The sequence below is a fragment of the Phalacrocorax carbo genome, chromosome 2, assembly GCF_963921805.1.
Source record: "Phalacrocorax carbo chromosome 2, bPhaCar2.1, whole genome shotgun sequence".
In the NCBI taxonomy this organism is placed as follows: Eukaryota; Metazoa; Chordata; class Aves; order Suliformes; family Phalacrocoracidae; genus Phalacrocorax; species Phalacrocorax carbo.
In genome coordinates, this window is record NC_087514.1 from 91,496,236 (window position 1) to 91,520,583 (window position 24,348).

The window sequence follows — 24,348 nt, forward strand, 5'->3', positions numbered from 1 at the left end:
AAGGAACCGTGATGCTTGTTTTGTTACATTTTTCACTTTAGTGGATTTTCTGTAGGCTTAAATAAATGTCTTGCTGGTTTTGTTTCAGCCTTAATGCTAAGCATTAGCTACCTAGAAACCTTAGAATGTGAAATATTATTAAAGCAATCTAAATATAACATTACTAGCAGTAGTTGAAAAGCTGTGAAAGGACTGTAAGGCTGCCTGAATGAGGAACTCCAGAGATGCAAAGGCTTGTGTAATGCGTTAAAAAATACTCTGGATCTTGCCATGACCTGCTGGACTCCAGGGTATTCTGTAGCTTGTTGTTCCAGAGTGGGGAGTCTCCCCTCTGTGCCTGTACTATTAGTGACCAGTGAAAAAAGTAGAGTAGGTTTGTGACTGACTGTTCTGGGCAGAAGGTGGCAGAGGTGAAGTTGCAGCTCTGGGACGAAAATGGAAAAATGAGAATTTGCTGTGAAACTTTTAAAACCCTCCAGTTTCTCATCTCTGATCAGTTACGCAGTGTCTGGCATAGCAAGTACAACATAATGTAGCAAATGTACTCAGACATAATAAAGAAACAAAATTCGGTTCACTAAGGTCCAGATCCTCAGACGTTTTTAATGTTACTGAAATATCTGGGTGTTAGCTGCCTAAAGTAACTCTTATGGAACAGCCATTTAAGTCCAAGTCTTTCTCACCAGTTTTGTTTTTATTTATTTTGCCCCCTAGAGCTTGTTCACCTTGATGTGTATCCAGTTCCTAACTGCCTGGCTTATATGGATATTTCTAGGTAAGTATGTTTTTTCTTGGGCCTGTAAAATATACATCAGTGAGGCTTATGGAAAAATGACATTCACTGGTATTTTACTGGATGGGAGTGGGGGCAGGAATTGGACCTTGAGATATGAGTAGAGTGATTTTCAGGATTAGAGGATGGGCTTTTTTCTAATGGCCAGTTCTTCCCCGTTGCCTTTTTATAGATTAACTTTTTAAAACTGTTTTGCTTTTAGCACTAAGAATAAAAGTGTCTTTATAGTTAAAGAGTTTCCCTGATTTAAAGATTTCCTATCTTATAGAAATACAACACAATGATTTAAACATGCACCAATATGAGACATGTACAGAAGTTCCTTTCTGCATATGTCTGTGTCACAAGCCCAGTGTAGGTGATGGTTTGATAGTTTACTCATCGGTACGGCAGCTCCTGCAGCTCATCGTTGTTCTCCGCAACCCTGGCTGCTGCAGGGATGTCTGCAGTTGCCAACTGAATGCATCTATGAATCTCATCTTAACGAGGGAGGTGGGATAAGGAAAGAAATGGAAAAGGGAGTCTTTTAGTTTGTTTTACACTTTAAGGACTGTATCAGGAAAACACTTTATGCATGTGCTTAATGTCTATCTTACTTAAGGAACTACTCGTCTGCATGTTGAAGTGATAATCTCATTCACTAAAAGGCCTGTTGAGAGTGATTGTAACAATTAGTGAGTTAACTTGGGTGAGTGGCCATCAACTTCAAAGTTTCATCAACCATGAGTTACTCCCACTGTACGCCTGAATGTATCACACAGGTGTGGCTAAATAAGTGTGACTTATTGAAAAGCATTCTCTGTAAAGCTGATTCTCCATTTGTCGGTAAATAAAATGGGTGCAGAATGCATGATTTTGATCACAAAGCCCTTTTTGTGCCTCAGTTCAGTAATGGCATTTTCACTAAATGGGTAGGTTGTTTTTAGCTTCTTGGCTCTCTTGGAATTTGGGAAATCTGTTTGAGATCGAAAAGGAAGCGATCTGAGGATAAGGGATTGGTTTGCTGGTGCATATTTTGGCTAAAGGCTATTGCATGAATAAACAATAGGATACAAGTACATGAATGAGGATGAACATTGATTTATGTTCATGCTGTGTAAGGGTCCTATTCAAGTCTGAGAGGACCTGAATATTATTTGATGCCCAGTTTTGCATCTGTATATGCTAACTGAAGTAGTGGTTATGTGAAGGTACCTGCACACAATCCCTTCGATGTATTTTGCGCTGCTAATTTTTGTCTTTTAAGGCAGGATACATGTGTGCCCTGCTGTACCCAGCTGCATATTTTCAGTGCAATATTTGGAAAAACTTACCTCTAAGAACTTAATTTTTAAAGTGTTTGTTTCTCTGAAGACAGATGCAAGGAAAGCAAAGCCCTTGAGTTTAAAGATACACCAAAAACAGTTTTTGCTCTGTTCAGTGAGATAGCTGAAGAGTGGTAGCGTGGGTTTCAGGACTGAATTGATGGGGGATCGAAGAGGTGTGTTTCAACTGTGTAGGGTGTGAAGATTTTCTGAGGAGTATCTCACAAATATTCCTCTCCATGGAGAGACTTACTCATCCTTGATACTCTGATACTCTTAATACTTCTTCCCTGCGATAATTTGGAAGCAGCCCTTTCTGTTTTCATAGAGGCTGCACATCTAGAGAGATAATAACACTGTTAGCTTTCTTGCCCCCTCACTCAGGACCTTACTGCGCTGGTAGTGCCCTTAGAGAAGAAGGGGTGATACAATCTCATAGGAAACGTATTACGTAGCAGATTTATTTCCTGCAGGTATCTGTATCTGTTGAGGCTATATTCTTAATAGTCTTTACATCTCGATTACCATTTAGTTATACCTCTTTGTGTTCTTTATTCATAGAAATCACCTGGAAAACCTGCCTGAGTGGGTGTGTGACAGCAGGAAACTGGAAGTGTTGGATGTTGGCCACAATCAAATACGTGAGCTGCCTGCCCGGTGAGTCTTGCAGACCAGTTGCACAATGCGGAACAGGAGAAGCAAATCAGAAATAATTGCTGATTCAGTGTTTAGCTTGTTCCAGTGACTGTCAGGCCCATTTTATCTTTTGTTTGATTTTATTTTTACCTTGTGGGGTGTCATCGTGCTTCAAGCTTCCACCCAGTCTTTCTTCTTTTACTTTCATGCAGAGAAAGCAGTGCCTTTGAACTCCAGGTGGAAGTTTTGAAGCTGTTCAGGCAGGAAAGCCCTTCAGTTTTAATACTGAATATTAAATATTTACAGCCGTAACTTTGCATGGCAGTTTAGAGATCCAGAACTTGTAACTTAGTTTCATAGGTGCCTAGAGACTCCAGTTCACAGCCCTGTTTGAGTGAAAAAGGGCTGAGAGGAGAGGGTGAAGCCTCATCAATCAAGTAGAGCAATCACCTTCACTACAAAGGTGATCTCTTTTCCAGGAGTCTAAACTTAAAATTGATAAATACAAATGATAGGAAAGCAAATGAACAGGAGGGAAAATAAGAGTCGAGTTAAAAATTCTCAATACCAGCTCCTGACCAGTATACTCACTTGAAACAGCCCTCTCTAGAAAAAACTAGTAAGAGCCTTTCATTATTTAAGTCCCTGACTTCACTGGAAAAGAGCTGTCATTCTTTGCTGCTCTATGTGCTTCAAGAGAGATGTTGTGAAAGGGAGAACATACTGGGTGCAAAGGGTGAAATTGTGTGGGGATGTGCAGAGCCATTGAAGATTGTAGACATTGAAGATTGAAGTTTATGATGATAAAATACTTTCCTTGCGGAGCTGTACAGCAAAGAGTATCACAAATCAAAAAGGATAGTTTTGTCTGGGTCAGATGAATATACCATATGGTGTAAACTGGCAGTTTTAGTGTCATAAATGGGAAGAGAATAGATTTCAGAAATGTGGGCAGAAAAGGATGTGAGGAGATTTACCAAGCAAACTAATGGGCTAACGTGCAGACTATTAATCCCTCTGTGTTTTCACACAAAGTGAAACTGCACCTACTCAGAAGGTGGGGGGAGCAAAACTTCATTTGCCTTTCATTTGCACTTCATAACAGCAAGGAGTATCAAGGCATACCGGATATCTTCGGGAGATTAATGATTAGCTGAAATTAGGTACAGTCAACATCCCACTTGTCTCTCCTGCCATCTTATCATTAACCCCAGGAAACAGCTTATCTTTGAAAGCTCTTCTTTGTAGTATGTGTCTAGATAGCTTAGCTCCTAATAAGTCACCTCAGTTTTAAGACCCAGTTCAAAACACAGGCTTTGAATGTCTGTTGAACTTCAGGGAAATTTGGGCCTGGATTCAAATGCAAATGGTTCAGGCACATAGACCTACTGTTAAGTATCAGGTAAATACTAGTGCCCAGTAAGCATGCTCGTGTGCACTGCTGTGTGCTTTTCCTTCTACACAGAATAGCACTCTGAAAACCTGTGAAGTGAGCGAGCTGGACTCTCCTAGGAGGGTGCTTGCAACTCTAACCACAAATGTTCAAGCCTTGACCGACCAGCAGATTCCTGGAAGCTGGATGATTGCACCTAATCTAAACAAACTACAGTTGCCTCTTGAAACAAAAACAATTTTTGAAGACAAGAAGTTGAAGCAGTTGAGATAGAAGACTGTGTACTAATGTTTGTCTCAATTAAAGAAAATGGGAACTATGTACACTGGGCTGTAAGGCAGCCATTTCTGCTAAAAAAAACCATGAAAAATAACAAAAAAGGTACTTAGTCTTAGCTAGGCAGGACAAATTCATTGTTGTAAAACTGATGTTGCCAAAGCTTACCCAAAGAAAATGGAAATTCTTCAATTAAGTGTTGCCAAAATGACCTTGCTGCCAACAGTGAACAAGATGTCTGTATGTATTTTTGTTTCTTTTTGTCTTTTTTTTTTTTTAAAAGATCTATTTGTGTTCAACATTGTGTTCAACATTGTGTTCTCTTGAACAGTTGCTTAATAAAGGAATTGGTTCAATGATTTCACCAAACCATGCTTTCTCAGAAGATGCTGAGCGGCATGCTTGTCCTTAGAACTTTTTGATCCCATCAAAACTTCCAGTGGGGAGTCAGGCAAGTGGGAAAGCTTCCCATAGGGAAGAGCAGTCTCAGGGACCTGGTTCCCCACCCAGCTTGAGAACTAGGTGTCCCAGGCTCATCAGGAGCTTGCTTAATTAAATGCTGGTGGATCAGTCGCTCTCTTCAGGCAGCCCCATTCCTTTGGTGCTTGTGCAACTTAGAAAATAAGAAAAAACAAACAAGCGAAGCAAGCCCCAAAGACGTACTCAGTTCTTCTGAATTATTTATAAAATATATTTTCATGGGAAAACTAATTGCTAAGGTTTTTACCTTGATTTGAACTTTTAAAAAAAGTGATAAATTTTTTTGAGACGTCTTCTACCAATTCTGCTTTTTCCTGTGGTGTTTGATGATGATGATGCTGGCCAGTCTTCATGGGGAAAGGAAATAGAGTAGAAAGGCAAATCTGTAACTGAGAGAGATTTTTCAAGTAAAAGTGGAGTGAAACAAAGATAGTTAATGATGAAAACATAATAGATATGCTTATCACTATATGATAAATCTTTTCACTCTGAGCCTTCTGGAATGATACAGCTGGCTGTTGACTTGTGTCCATGGTCATAACGCAGACGATCCAGCCAACTGAGGTAACACTGGTGCACAGATATGGAGTATGACTGTATCTGTCAAGGGGAAAATACTTGGCATACTTCATTGATTATTTTGGCACAATAGTCCGATGACCTGATGTATTGCAGGGAAAGGGGGTGGAGGGAGGCTCTTTATGTGTATTTAGGTCATTGTAACAGAGGGAAAAAGGTTTTTGCTTTAATGCTGAGTAATTTGAGAGTCTTTGATTGAAAAGGGTCAGCAGGATGCACAGGCTTGCCAGATTAAACAGTACTGTAGTAGGAATGTAAGACAGGTGGCAGATGAAGAATAATCTTTTTTTTCTTAATTTGCTGAAAGTGGTTCCCGTTCAAAATCGAGAGTTGCTCCATTTTTGAGGTCTTTAGGTGCAGATTTTAAACTCCTTATTGCGTTGTTTATACTGCAAATTTTAGCTTTAATATTTGATAAAAACAGCTGTTCGTTCTTGTCTTGTTACGTTGCCCTTTTCTCCCCCTTCCCTTCTCTCCCAGCTCCCCAAAAAAGGGAGCAGGGGGGTGGGGCTCTGGGTCATCTATCGCTTGTAAAAGCTCAAGAAAGTAAAGCCGATTAGATAAATTTCATTCGCTGTAGAACTGGAAAGGAGGCTTTATGTTAGTCTGGTATTAACAGAAAAGGAAAATGGAGGGGGGGGGGGAATTGCACTGGATTATGAGTCAGCACATGATAACTAGAGCTTGTGGGGTGACTGGTGATTTCACCCACACTTCTGAAGTTCTTCCATTAGCTAGGGGGATCCCACAAGTGCGGTTTTCTGCAGCCATTGTTAGCAATTACCTCCTTCACTGTCATGCTTCTATATTCATGTTTTATACAGTGCATTAAGATAACCCTTTTCACTACTTTCATTCCTGAATCATCCTTAAACTTCCTTCCCTGTCTCTGAACAACCTTGTTAAGAAGTTGGAGGAGAGTGGGAAGACGTTCTTGGATCTATGCGTAATTAATACCATGTCTGCTAATCAGTTGGCTGAATCACTTTCTTGTAATGAACTGTGATATAGCACCTAAATTCTCAAAGCAACTCTTGGGTTTAGATTTTTCTCATTTTTGGTGTGTTTTATTTCTCTAAGGTTGTTTTACAACAGTAGCTTGCGTAAGCTGCTGGCAGGGCATAACATGTTAGCAAGGCTACCAGATCGGCTCGAGCGAACCCAAGTGGAGGTCCTGGATGTGCAACACAACCAGCTTCTTGAACTGCCATCTAACCTGCTTTTGAAAGCAGACAGGTAAGTATAAAGAAATTTGATCTTGACTTGCATGTGAAGAATCTTGCTTTGTATGTTACTTCCTAGCTGAAAGGGTAATCTGAGGTTCCACTAATTTGAAAGTTGCCAAACCTTGTGTGGTAAGAACAGATGTCTGCCCAACTCACCAAAGCACATTCTTTTTATTCTGGCTCTGTTGCCTTATATGGTTGCTTCTTTTTCCCCACCAAGCTCCTGCTGAACACCTACTTCTTGAAATCTAGCTGTAAAGTGAAGCACATGCTATTTTTTACTACATACACTGAGATGGGTTAGTGGCAGTTTCTTTAAATACGTATTTCTTAGGCTTGTTTGATGGAGTGTGAAAGCCTTCCCCCCCCCCCTTCAGTCAGAGGCTAGAACTTATTTATACTTGTCAAACAAAACAAAATCTGTGCATAAGGCTGTCAGGATAACTCAGTTATTCCCCTGTTCTTGCTTTGTGAATTTTTCATGCTTTTCAAATATTCGTCACTAATTTAGCTGGTGTCACCACTTGATCTGCTTTCTGGATTCTCATGCTGCTATTTCTCTACTCTCAGAGTCGTCTTCATCTTTTTTCTGGGGTATGAACATACCCTGTAAAATGGCTGTGATAGGAATACGGGAGGTTGGTAGCATAGGCTGGCCATGGTGAATGGGCTCACCCTGCTTGGTGTCAGCGTTCCTTGCACCTCTGCAGTTCCACAGATAGTCATGGGATTTCTGAGTCTTCAACCCATGCACAGTTTGACAGACCATGAGGTTGTGTGTGCTGAGGGGTTTTATTTGTGATCCTAACCGTGACAAAAGGAATGCATAGTTCTTGGGTTTCTTGAGTGGTGGTGAAGTAAGAGGAGTGGTGACCTCACTGTCACAAGTCCTCACCCAGTTAAGAGCATTGCGAAACCCCTACTTGTATGCTGCGGTTCATCCTGTCATGAACCTCTGGTTAAATTTCCTGGGATTCACAGCACTGGGAGTTGGAGAATTAGGTTTGTGGTTAGATGATTTCTAGATGAACTCAACTTGATTTACTCTTGAATAGTAATGTTGTGAGGAATTTATAATTTAGGTTAAAGATTATCTTTCAGAAGGTGAACTTTACTAGGATGGAACCGGCACGTGATTCATTTCAGCCTTTATTTGCTTTAAAGAACATTTAAAATAATTTTTGTACTTCGATTATTTTTTTTCTTTAAACTGTTGCATACCTGTCCATATTCAAGCCTGTGAGGTGTACCACCTTTGGAACAAATTGGTTATCAGCAAACTTATTCTGATGTTAATTTACTGTTTCAGTTGAGACTTCATGTAAAAGTGCAGGCAAAGCATTGAAATTTAGGAGCATTGCTGCTGTAATAATTGCGATTATCAGCCACATCTGTGTTTCAAAGTGGTGAAATTCTTAGCCTGCTCATGAGGTGAGGATGTTTCACATCAGCAGCTGTAATTGTCTTGTGGAAGACTTTTCAAACTATTGTACATTAGAGATTGTAGGAACTTCAGAGATGAAACCATGTGCAAAGCTTTTTTTACAGGACATTGCAAAACTAGGTCAGTAAAAATATCCTATTTACAGGTCCCAAGTTGAAATTCGTATCTGCTAACGTAGAAAGGAAAGAAACCTTTAAGTTTTAGAAAGCTACTGGTGTCTTTGAAAGCAAAGAGAGAAATAATTTTGTAAAATTTGTAGGTTGTAGGTCTAGAATGTAGATCAGTGCGATTTTGGCATTGAGAGAGAAGCTGAATAAATTTTTTTGTACTGCAACTCATTTTAAACTGAGCTACAAAACTGTAGACAGCTTTTCATGATTTTTTTTGTGTGATGCCAAAATGAACAAGTACAGGCTAAAACCAGAATTGGAGGTAGATATCCAGAAGTTGCTAAATGTATGCTGAGAAGAGGTAGAATTGAATAACACATTGAATAACACTATTAAATGTCTGAGACTTGGGGATTTTTCCCTTCTGTGGCTTTGCTGTTCTGCAGCTTTCAAGCAGTACAAGGCACGTGTTTTCAGTCTTCTATGTGTATTAATAAAGTCATGTACCGACTCAGGAGATGAGCTTACCCATTCTGGCATCTCATCACCACTGCAATCTGCCTCATTTGTGATGGTAATAGCAGCACTTGGCTTGGGTGGGGTTTTCCCCGCTTGTTCCCTACCCCTTTACTGGTTTAGATGACTTGGCTTAGAAACGGCTTGTCCATGCTGGGAGTCCTGTGACTGCTGCAGAAGTGATAACTGTGAAGGAAAACAGCAGTGCAATTAGTGCAAAATGTCCAAGCTTTAAGTTTGGAATTTCCTAGAGGAAACATATTTCTTCTTATTTTGTTTTCAAATATTTGCATCTGTCAGCAGCCTAAGTGTCAACAGAAATGGGTCTGGGCCAGGCAAAGGTGTTCAGGGGTTTGTTTTGTTTTAAAAAAGGTAAAATGCTTCCCTTTTCCAAGCATTCCCTAGGAAGCACAATCTGTACTGCCAGATGTGCCAAGAGAACTGGTTTGCCCGAGTGGTCTGCCATGGTCTCTACCCAGCGTGTAATGCTGGACAAATCACTTTACCTTACAGAACCTTGACCTCTCCATAAAATGACTTACCTTTTGCAGCCTTGAAAAGATTGGTTTATTTTTTTGGAAAGGTACTCGGGTCTGTGCAACTGACAGATGATATCTTGTCTGGATATGAAGTCTCATGCTGTGAATTATAAACGCTTTCTCCTTCTCAGTCCTGAATATTTGACGAAGTGGGTGTGAAATGCCTTGGGCATACTTCAGCACAAGCACTGGTGGGTTTTGACATCTACAACATCTGAGGAAAGGAAAGAAATCGGTGCATTGGTGCACGAAGAAAGAATATCACTTTCACCAAAAAAAGAGTAAAAAATACTGAAAAACCTCTGGTTCTCTTAATAGAAGAATCAACGAACATCACTTTTCTGCCTTAATCCTTCAAAAAGCAATGAAGACGTGTCATTCTCTGCTGAAGAGTATAATGTAGGGATATTTTGTTGGTCTGCTTTTTAATTAATTTTCAGTTTTAAACTGTTACTTGAGGAGAAGTTGAGGACTAGTCTACAAAACATTTCTGACCAAGACAGAACTCAGTTCTGTTTATTGCACTAAAAGTATGCACATCTTGATCATGTTAGCAAGGATTTCTCTTGCAGGGTGGGGATTTTCTTGGCAAGAGGAGCGCCACAGAGGCAGCCAGATAATCTCTTCATTTCTCATTACCAGATGCTGCAAAAACAGAGAATTCATGCAAGTGCTGATGGGGAAAACTCCCAAGCTGAGTCCTGAACATTTTTTTTCATGCACCTGCATTCCTGCAGCCTTTAATTTCTATCCATTGCTTCATCTGCTTTCATGCCTTTCCTGCTCTGTCTGATTCTCGTACACACTTTTTACTGCCTTCCTTGACCAGCTTGCAGCGAACGACTATTTAATGGCATGAAAACAGCTCTACAAAATGCTTTTCGGATACGATGGACAAGCATTGAAGAGCTTTGGCGGAGAATGGTAGAAAAGCAGTGTCAGTGGTCAGGGGGGTTTAAAAATGGAGACTCTGGTGAAAGGCAAGGGTTTGTCTCTTGCTTAAGCTTCCTTTCCAGTTAGTATGAATGTTTTCGATATAAACCCTTGAAACAGCCATCACACTACTTAAAGCAGTTGTGTGGTGAAGATGTGTAGCTGTGATGTGCACAACTTAAAGCTTGGGCTTTGTTATCTAACATCTGGTAGTGACCAGCTATGGGGGCTAAGTCAGTGTCAGCTATTCAGAGCCTGTCTAGGCTCTTATCTGCATGATTCTTGTTTTCAGCTTTGTTCAGCTGTTCTTATCTGTTCTGATGTTCTGTTTGTTTTGAATTGATTTAATTTGGTTTGGATTTGGTGGTTGGTTTGTTTGGGTTTTTTTGCCAGGGTTCTGAAAGGTGACCCAGTTAAGCTTGCTCTTGATATTTGCCATTTCCACCCATTGTGGCTGCTTCTTTATGATGCCAATATTCAGTCCTGTCGTGGATGCAGGAGAAGTGAGGGAGGAAACAAAGTCAAATGAATGCAAAGAGCTATTTGAGTGTTTGATGCACACACTTGTGTTGCAGAAATGCTTAGCTGCGTTTGTTCATTGGTTGGTAGGTTAGGGTTTGCAAGCAGATATGTTAGAAACTGGGGAAATCCCAGTTAATGAAATAGCTAAAGATAGGTTGGAAAGTAAGAGCTGAGGAGATAGCAGATAGCAGTTAAGTGGGTTTTTGGGGAGTCCCTCAACAGGAAGGGGAGACACTTGAATGTTTCTGTCCTTTAATATATTTTATTTATTTTTTAAAGAAGAAGAAATACCCTCTTCTGCACAGGCTGGCAAAACTGCCTTGATTTTACCCCCCAGGCATGGAATGCTTAGCTTACAGGATTCTTCTTCACACACCTGCTACCACAATCATAAATTATTTTAGGATTAGGCGATCAGAAATTGAGGGCATGTCTCTGCAGAAGGGACTGAAGAAGAAATTTTGTATTTCGATTTCTCTGTGCTGATGGAGATCTTGGGGCACAGGCCAAACTGGAGATCTTGATTTCTCTGCATATTTCTCTTTTTGCAGCTGCAGTATTCTTTCCAACTCTTATCAGTACTTTCAAGCTAAGCACAGTGGGTTTGATTTGTTGCTGCTTTGCCATTGGATGCAGTTGTCCATGTTGCTCCTTTTAATGATGAACATTCCTAAGATTTTTGGAGGACTTATATTTTTCAATGGTGGCTATGTCTTACCAGCAAGCCAAGTTTGTCAGGCTACCTCAGAAAATGGTGAGGAATTGGGAGATTCTGTATTCTCACAATTGTCAGTATTCAGCTTTTGTATGTGCTAGAGGTAGGCATCGGTGTTAAAAAAAAAAAAAAAATTGGAACCTCTTGCAGTTTTCAGTAGATTTTCTTCCTCTGCTTTTGGAAGTTCAAACTGAGAATCATCTGGGTTTAAATAGGGAATGCATGTGACTGCATATTAGGTCTGCATTGTTGAATTAGATCTGTGTCCTGCATTCTAGCGTATTCTTTGGGGCAGTCTTTTTTTCTCTTTTGTCTCTTGGAGAAGTTAAATCTGGCATGGGATTGTACTTTAATACCCCATAAAACTGAAGGTGACTTATTCCGGCCGGAGATCAATGTTTATGTTGTTACCCCAGAGGAGAACTTGCACCTTGTCAAAGCTGAAGAATTCTGGCATCTCCCTGCCAGCGCCTTCGTTTCTTTCTTCATCTCTGACACTCTTTTAGTACTTGTTAATTCATGCTCTCCTCACTATATTATACTCTGGTATGTGCGCAAGCTGCTGAATTCAGGTTTTTGTAGTGATGCTGTACTTTTTTTCATGAGCTTTGTGGTATAGTGTGTGGGTGGAATTGGAAAGGGAAACAATTAATTTTGGACTGAGCTTTAATACTTGACATTCTGCTTCCATCTGATAAGCAATAGGAGTGGGATATCTTCAAGGAACATGAATCAGTTTAAGTCCATGCACAAGAGATACAGAACAGTTGTGCCCAAGTAAATTTCCACTCCTCTGGAGGGCGTCTGTAAGATGTGCCTTCTAAGGGTAGCAGCTGGCACATTGCATGAGAATGAAGAAATAGGGGAGTAGAAATAACCTGGCGGAGGACTTGTATTAAATCAGTGTGAGGGAAAACCTGATGGGCAAGTACAGCTTCTTGCCTTTTTTTTTTTTTTTTTGACATAAGATTATAGCACAGAATTAACAAAGCTGGGCGGAGAATGGAACGAACCAGCAGGCTGCTACTGCCAAAAAGAATGGTGTGCACTTTTAAAACTTTTTTTAAATCCAGAGAATATCTTGAAAGAATTATCATTTCAGAATGTTTTTTACCGTTTTAATGTAACAGCTGGTCAAAAGGAACATTTAAATAAGGAGCATATTCTTTTCTAAAAAGTTAATTTAATTTTAATAATGTCAGCCACAGGCAGAGATTAACATGTGACTGTTCTGAATCTGACTGTTGAGTGCTGCCCGGCCATGAGATGTTACGTGTTGGGTAGGTGAGGTACCCTGCTATCACAGGGTTCCCATTCTAGGCTGTTGGCAAGATTTTGCTAGCGACCAAAGATGTGTTCATATCAACAGACTGTAGGTCAGGATGATGGGGGATTTATTTCCAACATTGTGTCACACTCTGGAAGATGTGGTGAAAGGGTGGGGCAGGAGAACAACAGCTCTCCTCTCTCCTTTCCCCATTGGAAAATATATGCATCAAACCTTATTTTTGGCAGGAATACGCAGATTCCGGCCACTTTTAATACCAGTGAGGGAACAGCTTGACATTTCTTGTTGTATTCCACCAATGTTGAAGGTTTATTAAAAACAGAAGTGCTTTTATTTAATTCATTTTTGTTTTGAATTTAAAATGGCTTTGGTATAGCATACTATTAATTTCAGCTTTATCAGAGCAATGTACCTTTGCTTACTTGAAGCTTTCAGCTGTGTTTTGTGCTAGCTGTACTGAGCAAACTTTTGTTCTTCTGAACTTCATAGCCATAGGATGCTCTCTAGGTTATCTGTTTGAGCTCCACTTGGTTATTAAAAGAAGGTACCTGTCAAACACTCCAGATTATTCTGCCGCAGCCTGTAAAAACAAAAGTAAAATACAGATTCCTCTTCAGGGTAGTAGAACATGCCTTTCTTGGGGGATGTTTTGCAGCCACCTCTTCATCATAGTCCTTTGAAAGTTTGCTTTTCCCAGCAGCCTTAAACCTTTTTATTACTCAAGCTTTTCCAGGCTGAGCTGAAGACGACCATTTTGTACTATGAGTGGTACAAAAGATTTTGTGGCTTTCATGTTAATCAAAGTGCCTTTTTTTGTGGAGAGAGGAGGCCATCATGCGTATTAGATTGAAGTTGCCAAAGCGATAGTTGTCTGTACTTCAGCAAGAGGTGTGCTAATTAAGTACAGGAACCATTGATGTGGTATGCTTCAGTTTAGTAATCCAACTTTGAGCTTAATATATTTTTAGTTTATAGCTAAAGGGTGAAAGTGAAATTGAGCAGCATCTTTTTAGAATAAATAAATAATTCTAGAAAACCCTTTCAGCTGCTTATTCCTTTCTCTGTATTAATCCTCCCTCCCATCCCTTCCTTCTCTGGAGTTTTACCACCCTTGTGAATAATGAATGAGCCTGAGGATTAAACTGTGTTTCTCCGAAGTGGACTCCTCTGTCTGTGTATAACAGCTAACCTAGTTTCAGTTCTGTGCAGTGCTGAGAGATTTTTCTTCTAATGGAAATAGTAGGTTTTTTAATCCTTTGGCATTCCACGTGACTCCTCTGTAGCATGTCTGACCCTTATTTGCTGCCGAGCAAGTTTCAACCAGCTGCAACTCCTGAAAATCCATTTCATTCATTAACAGACCTTAAAGGTCATTGTGGATTCCTGCGTGCATGGGAGAAGCTATCAATATTTTATCACATTCTCTTAAGATCGATGACAGGAGCGCACTTACCTTTTGTGTCTTGATCAGTGGCTCACCCAGCTCACTTATGAGTCTTGTTTCTTAAATGCAACTTTGCCTATTGCACCTGCCCGTCCCCGTTAGTTGGTAGGAGCAGCACAGCCTGGTTGGAATGCGGTCACTGCAGACTGGCAGGCACACACTTACTTCTGTATCACAAGTTCTCCAAGGCAGCCTTTTCTGAAAAGGGGAGGAAGGAAGAGAGAGGTCTTATTTCTGTTGAAAAGACATGGTCATGCCAGAGTTGGTTACTGAAGGATAAATAGCCTTATTTTTCCATTTCTTTGGAATTGCTTGTGTGAATTCTAGTCCTCAAGATGCCTACAGTGTGTATTCCTCCAGCGCTACTGTGATCACCAACTCCCCTAATGAAACATGAATCCTCTGCCCGCAGAACTTGACTGGCAGGAGCGGGCAGTGCCTATACCTAAACAGGTCTTGTTCCAGTACTGGAAAAAATTCCTTTGAGGGAGAAAGAATAACTCAGTTTCTGTGTTTCTTCAGTCCTTGCTGCTTGTGGTGGGACTGCAGAAAATATAGACAAGGGCTTATGCTACTTTGGGGAGTAGGGGAAGGGCACTCAGGAGCTACACAGAGGTCTGGCTGTCTTGCTGCATACATCAGCAAGCAAGTATATAACATTTTAAATTTAATTTACTATTAGCACTGACTGTCTCTCTTTAAGATCTAAAAGGCAAATTAATGCTTGGTCTCAGGGGTTTCTTTGTGATCGGTGCATCTTTACTTATCCAAATATTCAGAAAGGACTTTTTTCATATTTCGTAGTTGCTTTCAGGCCTGCAGGTTTAAACAAAATACTGTCTGCACCCTCACCAGTATTTAGAATACTGAAAAACTGGCTGGCTTTTTTACCAGTTACTTCCCTTAGTCACTTGAAGGGCAGCTATACTCTCATGGTTCATTGATGATGAATTCAGAACACATTTTTATGTGGAATGAATATGGAAATGATGTGGTTTGTTATTGCTCTTACCTGTATGTACATCTGTAGTAATGTTGGAGGTACTGAGGCCTTGATAAAGGGGATAGACGCATTTTTACATATTCATTTTGCAGATGTTTTGCTTGTACAAATGTGTTCGTTTAAAAACCTGATCAGAAGTTTTGTTCATACAGCACTAGACTTTTGGTCTTTCTCTCCATTGTTGTGAACTTGTTGCTTTTGACCCTTGCTATATAACTATCTTAAATGTTAAAAATAGAGATTTTTATTTATACTTCTAGACAAAACCTCCAGGGTGTTTCACTGAACTCCCTTATGCAACTTCTCTTTGCAGTCTGAGATTTCTTAATGCATCTGCCAACAAACTGGAAATGCTTCCTCCAGCCACTCTTTCTGAAGAAACCAACAGCATCTTACAGGAGTTGTATTTGACCAATAACAACCTCACCGATAAATGCGTACCCTTGTTAATAGGCCATCCACACCTGAAAATACTGCACATGGCTTACAATCGCCTACAGAGCTTCCCTGCAAGGTAAGTAACTGGTTTCACTGCCTCCGGCTCTCCGGTGGGTGGGCATCATGAAACATTTTCACAGCAAGAACTAAATTGCAGAGAAATGTGGTGGCACAGGCTGCATTTTGAATGCAGTGATGCTGCAGCGGGTGGATTCACCTGCTCTGCCCTCCTCCACGTTGCTACCCTCTCTTGCATTACACAGGCAAGCGAATGCTGCATATTGGTGTGTTTTGATTACACTTAAAATTCTTCAACTGGACTAATTCAGCATGACTGCTATATGCTTTTGAAGTCAAGCAGAGTCTTCTGTTTCCCCTGCCTTGGTCACTTTGCTTACATCTGGTGGGCTTCTTACAAGAGAGTTGTGAGCATAGCAGTCTGGAGATGTCCTCTGGAAGTGGACTAAACTCTGCTGGGGAAAAATCCTCTCACTCCAGAAGGAGATTCTGCCTTGGCAGCAATTTCAGTACTTCCAATTCACTCTCTTTTAATCAGAGATATTTCAAGTGTAAGATGCCCTGTAAAGCTGATGGGGTACAACCTTGGAAAAGAGATGCCAATAAATAAAGGATGAGACATCTCTGTCCTTGTGTGATGTTCTGAGCAGCTGGGCTTCAACAGTAAGGGGGAGGGAGGGAGATTAATTCTGGGGGAAGGGCTGAGTGGGATGTCAGAAGATGGAAGGGAAAATCTGGGGTGAAGGGTTGAAAGAAAGGGGGGAAGGAAGGAAGAAAAAGAGTGAAAGTGAGCTGGTGAGCAGGGGGAACGTAAGCAAAATAAGTCACTTGAAAAGTAGCATTAACAAAACATTGAGAGAAACAGCACACGTTTTGTTCCACAAGTGTGTTAGGGTCTGATGTGAGGATAGGTGACAGGCACTGCTGTGAACAAGGACCAAAGTCTGCAATTTTATTTTCTTAAAATGATGAAAACCACTGCTCTTATCACTGCTTCAAAATAAAATATGCATGTCTATTAAAAGAAAAAATTCTCAAACTCCTATTTTCGTAGCAAAATGGCCAAGCTGGAAGAGTTGGAGGAAATTGATATTAGTGGGAACAAACTGAAAGCCATTCCAACAACCATCATGAACTGCAGACGTATGCATACTGTAATTGCACACTCCAACTGCATTGAAGTCTTCCCAGAAGTCATGCAGCTTCCTGAAATAAAGGTAAGGAATGAATGTGCTTTGGAAGAAGCAAGTATAATGCAACTTTACCAGTTCTGTTCTCCCCTCAGGTCTCTCATTGCTACAGGATAGTATATTCTCAGAAATTACAGAGACCTGACAGCTGCCTTCTCCTCTGAGGTCTTATGCAAAATATTCGCCCCTGTGCTGCCTTAGAGTGGAAGGGAAGAAGAGCCTCAAAATCTGATTTTACACTCACCTTCACTAGATCCTCTCTTCTGTGCCAAATAAGTGTTAATTGTCTTCCTGTTACAGTCAGTTATGACTTAAACATTTGGCAAAAGCTATGCGTAATTAACTCTTGCTGCCTGGGCAATTGGTTGATTGTGTAGGAATGGACTTTGTTTAGAGCGCGTGTTAAAAACCGCTGAAGCTGCAAAATGGGATAGGCCTTGGGGACATAGATAAATTCCAGGAGCGCAGGATTTGAGTATTCAGGCGAGCTACTTTAATTTTCCTAATTGCAGTCATATTTTGCACAACTGGAGGAATGCTTAATCCGTCTCTTGTATGTGTTTCCAAAAGTAATTCTGTACTTTTCCTGACACTTCTTTTTGTGGGACACATTCTTTGCCTGACCACACTGAAGAGCACTACTGCTTACCTTTTATGAATCAAGTTCCTGCTTCTCGCCTGGCTATTGTGCAGAGTATTCTGCGCTGCATGTTGTTTCCGCTGGCCAGAACTGGGAGACGGTTAACTCACAGCATACAAATCTTGTGATATGGCAGAAAATCTGTCATTCTCCGAGGTTGAGAACTGATTACCTATTCATGGGTTCCAAACAACTTAAGTGTCCTTTGGGCGTTTTGTCAAGTCAAAAGGCTAAGTTCCCAGACTGCCATGTGTGCCTCGGTGTCTGGGGTCAGGAAAAGCAGCGGGAGCAATAATTCTGTTGGACAGTGAGTACATGTAAAGATGAGCTTTGTGGTTTTAGCCAGGAAATCTCAAACAAACTTGTAGGTTTTTGAATACTCCTCCCTCTTTGGAACAATGGCCAGAGGAAGCGAAGGACCATTTAGAATCAATCAGAAGCAAAGCCTTTTTTCTTAGAGGAAGAATTGGGGTGGGGGAGCGAGACTCTGCACAGTAAACATTTCTTTAAAAGTATGAGGGTGGTGTCAACCAAAAAAAAAAAACCTCAAATAAGTATAATGTAAACATGTTGATAGGGAACAATCAACTTTTTGTTTGTGTGTTATGGGGAAAGCTGAATGTTTTGTAAAGGTGTCAGTATTTAAAGTGCTACTCTGCCATAATGCTTAGTAGAAAAATGCTCTTGGAAAGACCTGCTAGTGTCTTCCTGCTGGTTCCCTACGGTTATTTAGTTCTCTTTAGCAGAGGGAGGAGGCCTGGACATCACTAACTGGTTTGGGACTGCAGGGATAGTGTGTGTAACTTCATCGAAGAGGACACTCTGCTCTAGGACTCCACCTTTGTGGAAAGAAAATGCGTGGTCAGTACTCAAGCCTGATTTTGAGTAGGTGAGAGGAGTTCATATAGTTGCCAGATGGGAAGCTGCCTTCTTGGGCATAGGGGTTCTTCTGGCCTCTTGGTGATTTCTCTAGGTCAGGGTTGGTGTTTGTCAGTTTGGAGGTCAAGCCTGTGCTGCCTGGCTGTATCTGTTACTTAGCTTAACTGGAGCTCCTTTGAAGGTATGTGAGAGCGTTCAAAATGTGCTAAAGTAAGTTCAGAATTTATTGTTTGAGTATAGATTTGGTTGTTTGGTGAAATTAAGGTTGCTTGTAGCAAAGCACAAAGTTGTATAGTCTTATGTCATCTCTGTGATTATGTCATATTTGATGGTTAATTTTAACTGAGGTGGTGTTCAAACACTCTAAACTTCTTGGGGAAACTCTGTTGCCTGAGGTAATGGCTGGTTTGCTTTTGTGTTTAGTTAGCCTGAGATACTGACATAGTATGGTTTTGGAGTCAGTGATACTTGGAACAGTTAGTAGCAGCAGTTACTGTGCTGTGTGGAATAATTTCAGAAGGAAAGCTAGTATAAATGATGATGCTTTTACACTTGCAGTAACTCCAGCATTTCCAAACACAAGGTCATTTTAGTGATACAGTTGTCTCTAAGCCTTTTCTTACACACTACAGTTAAGGCTACAGAAGTTGTCCTCTGTTAAAGAGCCCAGAGGATGTCTCTGAGTTATCTTATACATTTTTCAGAGTTTTGATTGTATTTTATGACAGTTACTTATACTGTCAGAGTTAGGTTTATCTGCGCACACTAAAGTGTCTTCTGCAAATGGCCAAGCAGCTGAAAGCACACGCACCTGAGTCAACGCCCCAGCAGACGCTTCCTTACAGCCATTGTTTGACTTCAATTTCCTTGCCTTACGAAATAAAAAAGGGCACTTTTTAAATTGTTATCCAGTGTTCTGGTGTTCTTTCGCAGTTAAACAGTTGAGTACTCTGTACTGCTTGAGCAGAGCTTAGCAACCTAGGCTTGCTTTTCCCACCTGGGAAAAGCACTGGCTTTACTTTATCATCCAGTTTTTGTTGACTGATGAGTTGCTTCTCTTTCATGGTTTTCTTGCTGGGCTGCTGAGGTAAGGGTGATATAGAGGTTTCTTGTCACAGTTTTTAGTCAAGCTTATCTTTCACAGGATGATTACCTTGAGATCGGAAATAAATGAAGATCTAGTAGAAGTAACGTCTTAAAGACAAAACTCTCAATCCTTGGTAGTTTTTGTTCTAGTTAGATAGGTCAGTATTGATATGACAACCTTCAGTCACAACTGGAGATAACTCAAGTCCCTTCCAGTCTTGGACAAAACGGTTACAAAGCTGTAAGTGCAGTGTAAGCAAATGCTGACTATTAAACCCCGTCTTCCAGCTGGCCCATCCAGTGCAAAAACAGGTGTGCAATTGCAGGAGTCGCTCTTCTGGTGCTGTGCATGGGTGGGACTAAACCAGCTTGCATTAAAATAATGCATGGGGATTTTGCGATCAGTTAAGAAATACGCTTTTCTGCTTGCCTGGGGTGTAGAATAAGAACTAAATTTAATATAGATATACAGAAAGTCCATCTTAGCCTATTCTTCAAATAGTACAAATAAAATCTAAGAAATCCTAGCCTGATAAATAAGTGCTCTTCACAAGTGTGTAGGGACCAAGGGATGTGCTGTAAAGTGTTGCTACCTTTGGCATATTGGGCATTTAATGAGAACAATGAAATTACTCTACCGATATTTTTTTTTTTTGTGTGTGCTTGTTATTCCAGCACACTTTTCTATCAAATTTGTAGTGGCATCGAGGTGTTGAACACAGCAAGGCCTGCTGGCAGCTTCTTTAATCTGCAAAGTAATTACTGGCTTTCTTGAAGCAGCAAGGAGTTGGGTATAGGAGAAAAGCTGGCTGGAGTAACTGTTCTGTTAAGCTGTCTACTATTTTGTTTGAATGACAGATATAATCTCTGATTTCCTTATCAAGTGTAGATAACGTCAGCAGTTTGTTATCTATAGATAACAAGGCCTCCATATTAGACAACCTTAGGATTCAAGATTTGGGTCAGAAATTTATTTCCATTGCTTGTACTTAATAAAGTGTTAGTTTTTTCTTTTCCAGATTTTACTTGGTTATCTTATGCCTTCTTCTAGTTCAGGACCCGATTTCTTTGAATATACCTACAAAAATGGAAATGTCTCGCTTGTATCAATGGAAATTATGTAATGGTCAAAATGTGCAGCTAGGAAAAGCCTCCCCCTGCCCCTTTCAGCTTTCTGTTTTATTAAAGTTTTTGAAGTCTCTCTCTTTTTGGAGGTTGACAGTAGAAAATGGTCTTTCTGAAAGATGTGGATAGTTCTATCCTCTGTTAAATACCAGCCTGCTCTGTCCTCTGAAGGTTTTTTTTTTTGCAGATTTGGTGCATGCTACCTGGTGGTCCTGTAATAGGGTTTGGAGAGTTGGTTTTGTTTTAAAATGCCATATTTTTTTTCCCTTTGTATGGACTTTCATCTGGATATGCAGCTTTAAACGATGTTTCTTTGGGGATTTTGTTTTTCTAGTGCACTTGTTCTAGCTAACTTGTACTTCGCTGGTGGATAGTCAGCAAGTTTCTCTGCTGCTTGGTATCACATTTTTTCGGAAATATCGAAGCTTTAATTTTTTCACTCAATTTTATTGACTTCATATTTAAATATTAATCCATCTAAGATGACATGAATTAAGACCACATTTAAAACTGCTCCAAAAGTTTTTCCTTCCCCCCTCTACTCCTCCCCTCCACATGCATTCATAACCCTGCTTATTTTAATATCCCTCAGTAAATACTGAATTCCTGAGAATGTGCTGGTTTAAACTAACTTCGGAGGAGGGGCTGCTGTGCCAGTGGCTTAGAAGCCTCAACTGTATTTATCTCAGTTTCCTTTATCCATTAAAAGACTGACTATCGTCTTCATCAGTAACACTTTGTTCTTAAATACTTGAAAATGCACTGACCATCTTTGTCTTTGTGAAGAGCAGAAAAACCTTACTAGTTTTGTAACAAGACAACACCTGGTCAGAGATGGGAATGGAGGGAACATATTTCTGGGTGTCCCAGGCATCTGGGAAGATGGCCAAATGCCATATGAGAGTTATTTTGTAAGAACCACATACCTAAATCCAATGGCCTTAGGTCTTGGTTGCAGCCTTGACTGTTCATGAAACATGCATTACTACATTTAATCAAAACTTGTATGGTCTTGATGACAGCTGAATTCTCTTGCTTACTTGGCTGCTTTCCTATTGCAGTGCGTGGACCTAAGCTGCAATGAACTGAGTGAAATCACATTGCCTGAAAACCTGCCTCCAAAACTGCAAGAGCTGGACCTGACTGGAAATCCCAGATTAGCCTTGGATCACAAAACCCTGGAGCTGCTAAAGTAAGTTACCTTACAGAGTGGGGAGGGGGCAGAGGGACTCCTGTCACTAGGATGTGACAAAACAACAACACACAGAAGTGTAAATATTTTCAAGGAGTATGGCTCCCAGTTGTCAGTGGATCAGGAAGTAACAGATGTATGGGTAGTTCAGAAATTAATACTTCATTAAAGAGGATTACTTTACCCACTTCATTGCAATTGCTTTCAGCTGTAACTACTGCTGAAGAGGTCTGCTAGGCTGGTATAACTCCTGTTGGGCCAGTTCGATCTCCAATTTGCTTCTGACATTAGATTAAACCAAAATACTTGTTTTATTCTACCATTGAGATGCCAGTAGCTACTTACTATGTTTTTTTCCCCCTCACGGGCATCTGCTTGGATCCGTCTTTGCCATCGTGCTCATCTTTACCTCTTCACATACCATTTCATGTTACTTTTTATACCTCTCTGCTTTTGTCCTATAAATATTTTTTCCATATTTAAGCTGCTCCTGAAGACTCTCATCTTGCACTCTGCTTGCAGCAAAGCTAGCTACCTTGCTTTGGGACCCTCTATTTTTTTCATGTCTGCCTGTTTGTTTCCTGCCCTGGGACTTCCCATCCATAACTGAAATTTGCCAAGTGCCTTGTGCTGTCCCCTGCTGTGTGCTGGGAAATAGTTGCCCTAAAACAGATCAGCTGTGGACAGTGGTACTGCCTTGAGCTTTTATGTCCTGAAGTGAACTGCCCCAGCTCAGAGATTCCTTCTAAAGAGTTGATTTACTTTTTAAGGGTTGAGCAGTTGCTTCATGTGGTTTGCTTTTAAATGGTTAAGATCAGACACTGAAGTAGTAAACCTCATCTGTTGTGCAAGCAAGGGAAACTTACAGCATGAGTTTGCTTTTAGCTTGAATCAGCGGATATTATCAAATATAAATGGAAATTTGAATAATGATGAGTTTTCACAGATAAAAAGGGTCTGTGTTCTGCAGCAGACAGCGGAAAAAAAGGGGCATTCCTCTATTTTAAGAGCTACTTTATTGTATACAGGACAATGTCTGTCTTCCTGAAGAAGCAGTGTGTAATGTTGCTCTGGTTTGTAGGAGAGAGCAAAAAAAAAAAAAATCTTTTTACACAATTCAACTCTTCGCAATGAAGTGAAATATCAGCTTTTCTTGTATATAACCCAGCAGAGAAGATGGGCAAGTGAAACTCTTGCTACTTAATTATTCAGGTGTCATGTCCTGCAGTAGTATTGTGCAAATTTAAGTCCTGCGTGGTAGAACAGTATGTTGGCCCAGTTACACACCATATTTTTACTGGCATATGCATTGTCTTTAATTCATAGAAAACTTTTTTCCTCCTGTGTGTGCGGTTTTTTTTTGTGGATTTGTATTTTTGTAATAAATTATTCTTAAGACCTCAGGTCTATTCTCTTCCCTAATATTCATTAGCTATAGTCAAGTGTTTCAGGCCTCCTGAGGGGCTTCTTACTGTCTGTACTGGTATCACAGAATCACAGAATGGTAGGGGTTGGAAGGGACCTCTGGAGATCATCTTGTCCAACTCCCCTGCTTGAGCAGGCACACCCAGAGCAGGGGGCACAGGAATATGTCCAGGTGGGTTTTGAATGTCTCCAGGGAAGGAGACTCCACAGCCTCCCTGGGCAGCCTGTGCCACTGCTCTGGCACCTGCACAGGAAAGAAGTTTTTTCTCAAATTGAGGTGGAACTTCCTGTGTTCCAGTTTGTGCCCATTGCCCCTTGTCCTGTCCTTGGGCACCACTGAAAAGAGCCTAGCCCCATCCTCTTGACACCCGCCCTTCAGATATTTATAAGTAATGATAAGATCCCCCCTCAGCCTTCTCTTCTCCAGGATAAACAAACCCAAGTCTCTCAGCCTTTCCTCACAAGGGAGATGCTCCAGCCCCCTGATCATCTTGGTAGCTCTCTGCTGGACTTGCTAAAGGGGTTCCACATCCTTCTTAAACTGGGGGGCCCAGAACTGGACACAGTACTCCAAATGTGGCCTCACTAGGGCAGAGTAGAGGAGGAGGATGACCTCTCTCGATCTGCTGGCCACACGCCTTTTAGTGCATCCCAGGATATCGTTGGCCTTGGCTACAAGGGCATGTTGCTAGCTCAGGGTCAGCCAGCTGTGCACCAGCACTCCCAGGTCCTTCTCAACAGAACCGCTTTCCAGCAGGTCAGCCCCCAGCCTGTACTGGTGCGTATACCGATACGCTACACTGACTTCTACGGTATGCTGCTATAATTGACTGTGAGGGAGGGGGTGCTCCTTTCACTTTTTTTTTTGTGGCAGGCACAAAAATACTTGTGCACTTGGTACTTTTTATATCTTCCTTTGGCATGTGAAAGGCAGCTCTCCATCTGTGCCCTGGCAGGATTCAAGCAGGTAGTAGGTTAATATATATTCTCAGTGCTGATGAGAAGAGTAGTCCTGTCAAGCATGCTTGCTTTTGCAATATGTATGGAGATCTTAAAGGAGGTTTGCATGTTTAGGAGGATGTTGCCAAGTGATTTATTGGATGTAAGAATTTTCAGTAGCGATGAAAATGAGAAAGAAAAAAAAGATGCTGCTA

At 40.8% G+C, this 24,348-nt stretch overlaps 1 protein-coding gene across 1 annotated transcript in view; it reads left to right on the forward strand.

Moving 5' to 3' along the window:
- PHLPP1 (PH domain and leucine rich repeat protein phosphatase 1) overlaps positions 1-24,348 on the forward strand; it is a 144,292-nt gene that overhangs the window by 110,627 nt on the left and 9,317 nt on the right. The window contains exons 8-13 of the mRNA XM_064443468.1: positions 715-775; positions 2,659-2,754; positions 6,542-6,697; positions 15,515-15,715; positions 16,712-16,874; positions 21,639-21,769. Coding sequence (XP_064299538.1) covers positions 715-775; positions 2,659-2,754; positions 6,542-6,697; positions 15,515-15,715; positions 16,712-16,874; positions 21,639-21,769 — 808 coding nt within the window. The remainder of the gene's footprint in view (positions 1-714; positions 776-2,658; positions 2,755-6,541; positions 6,698-15,514; positions 15,716-16,711; positions 16,875-21,638; positions 21,770-24,348) is intronic.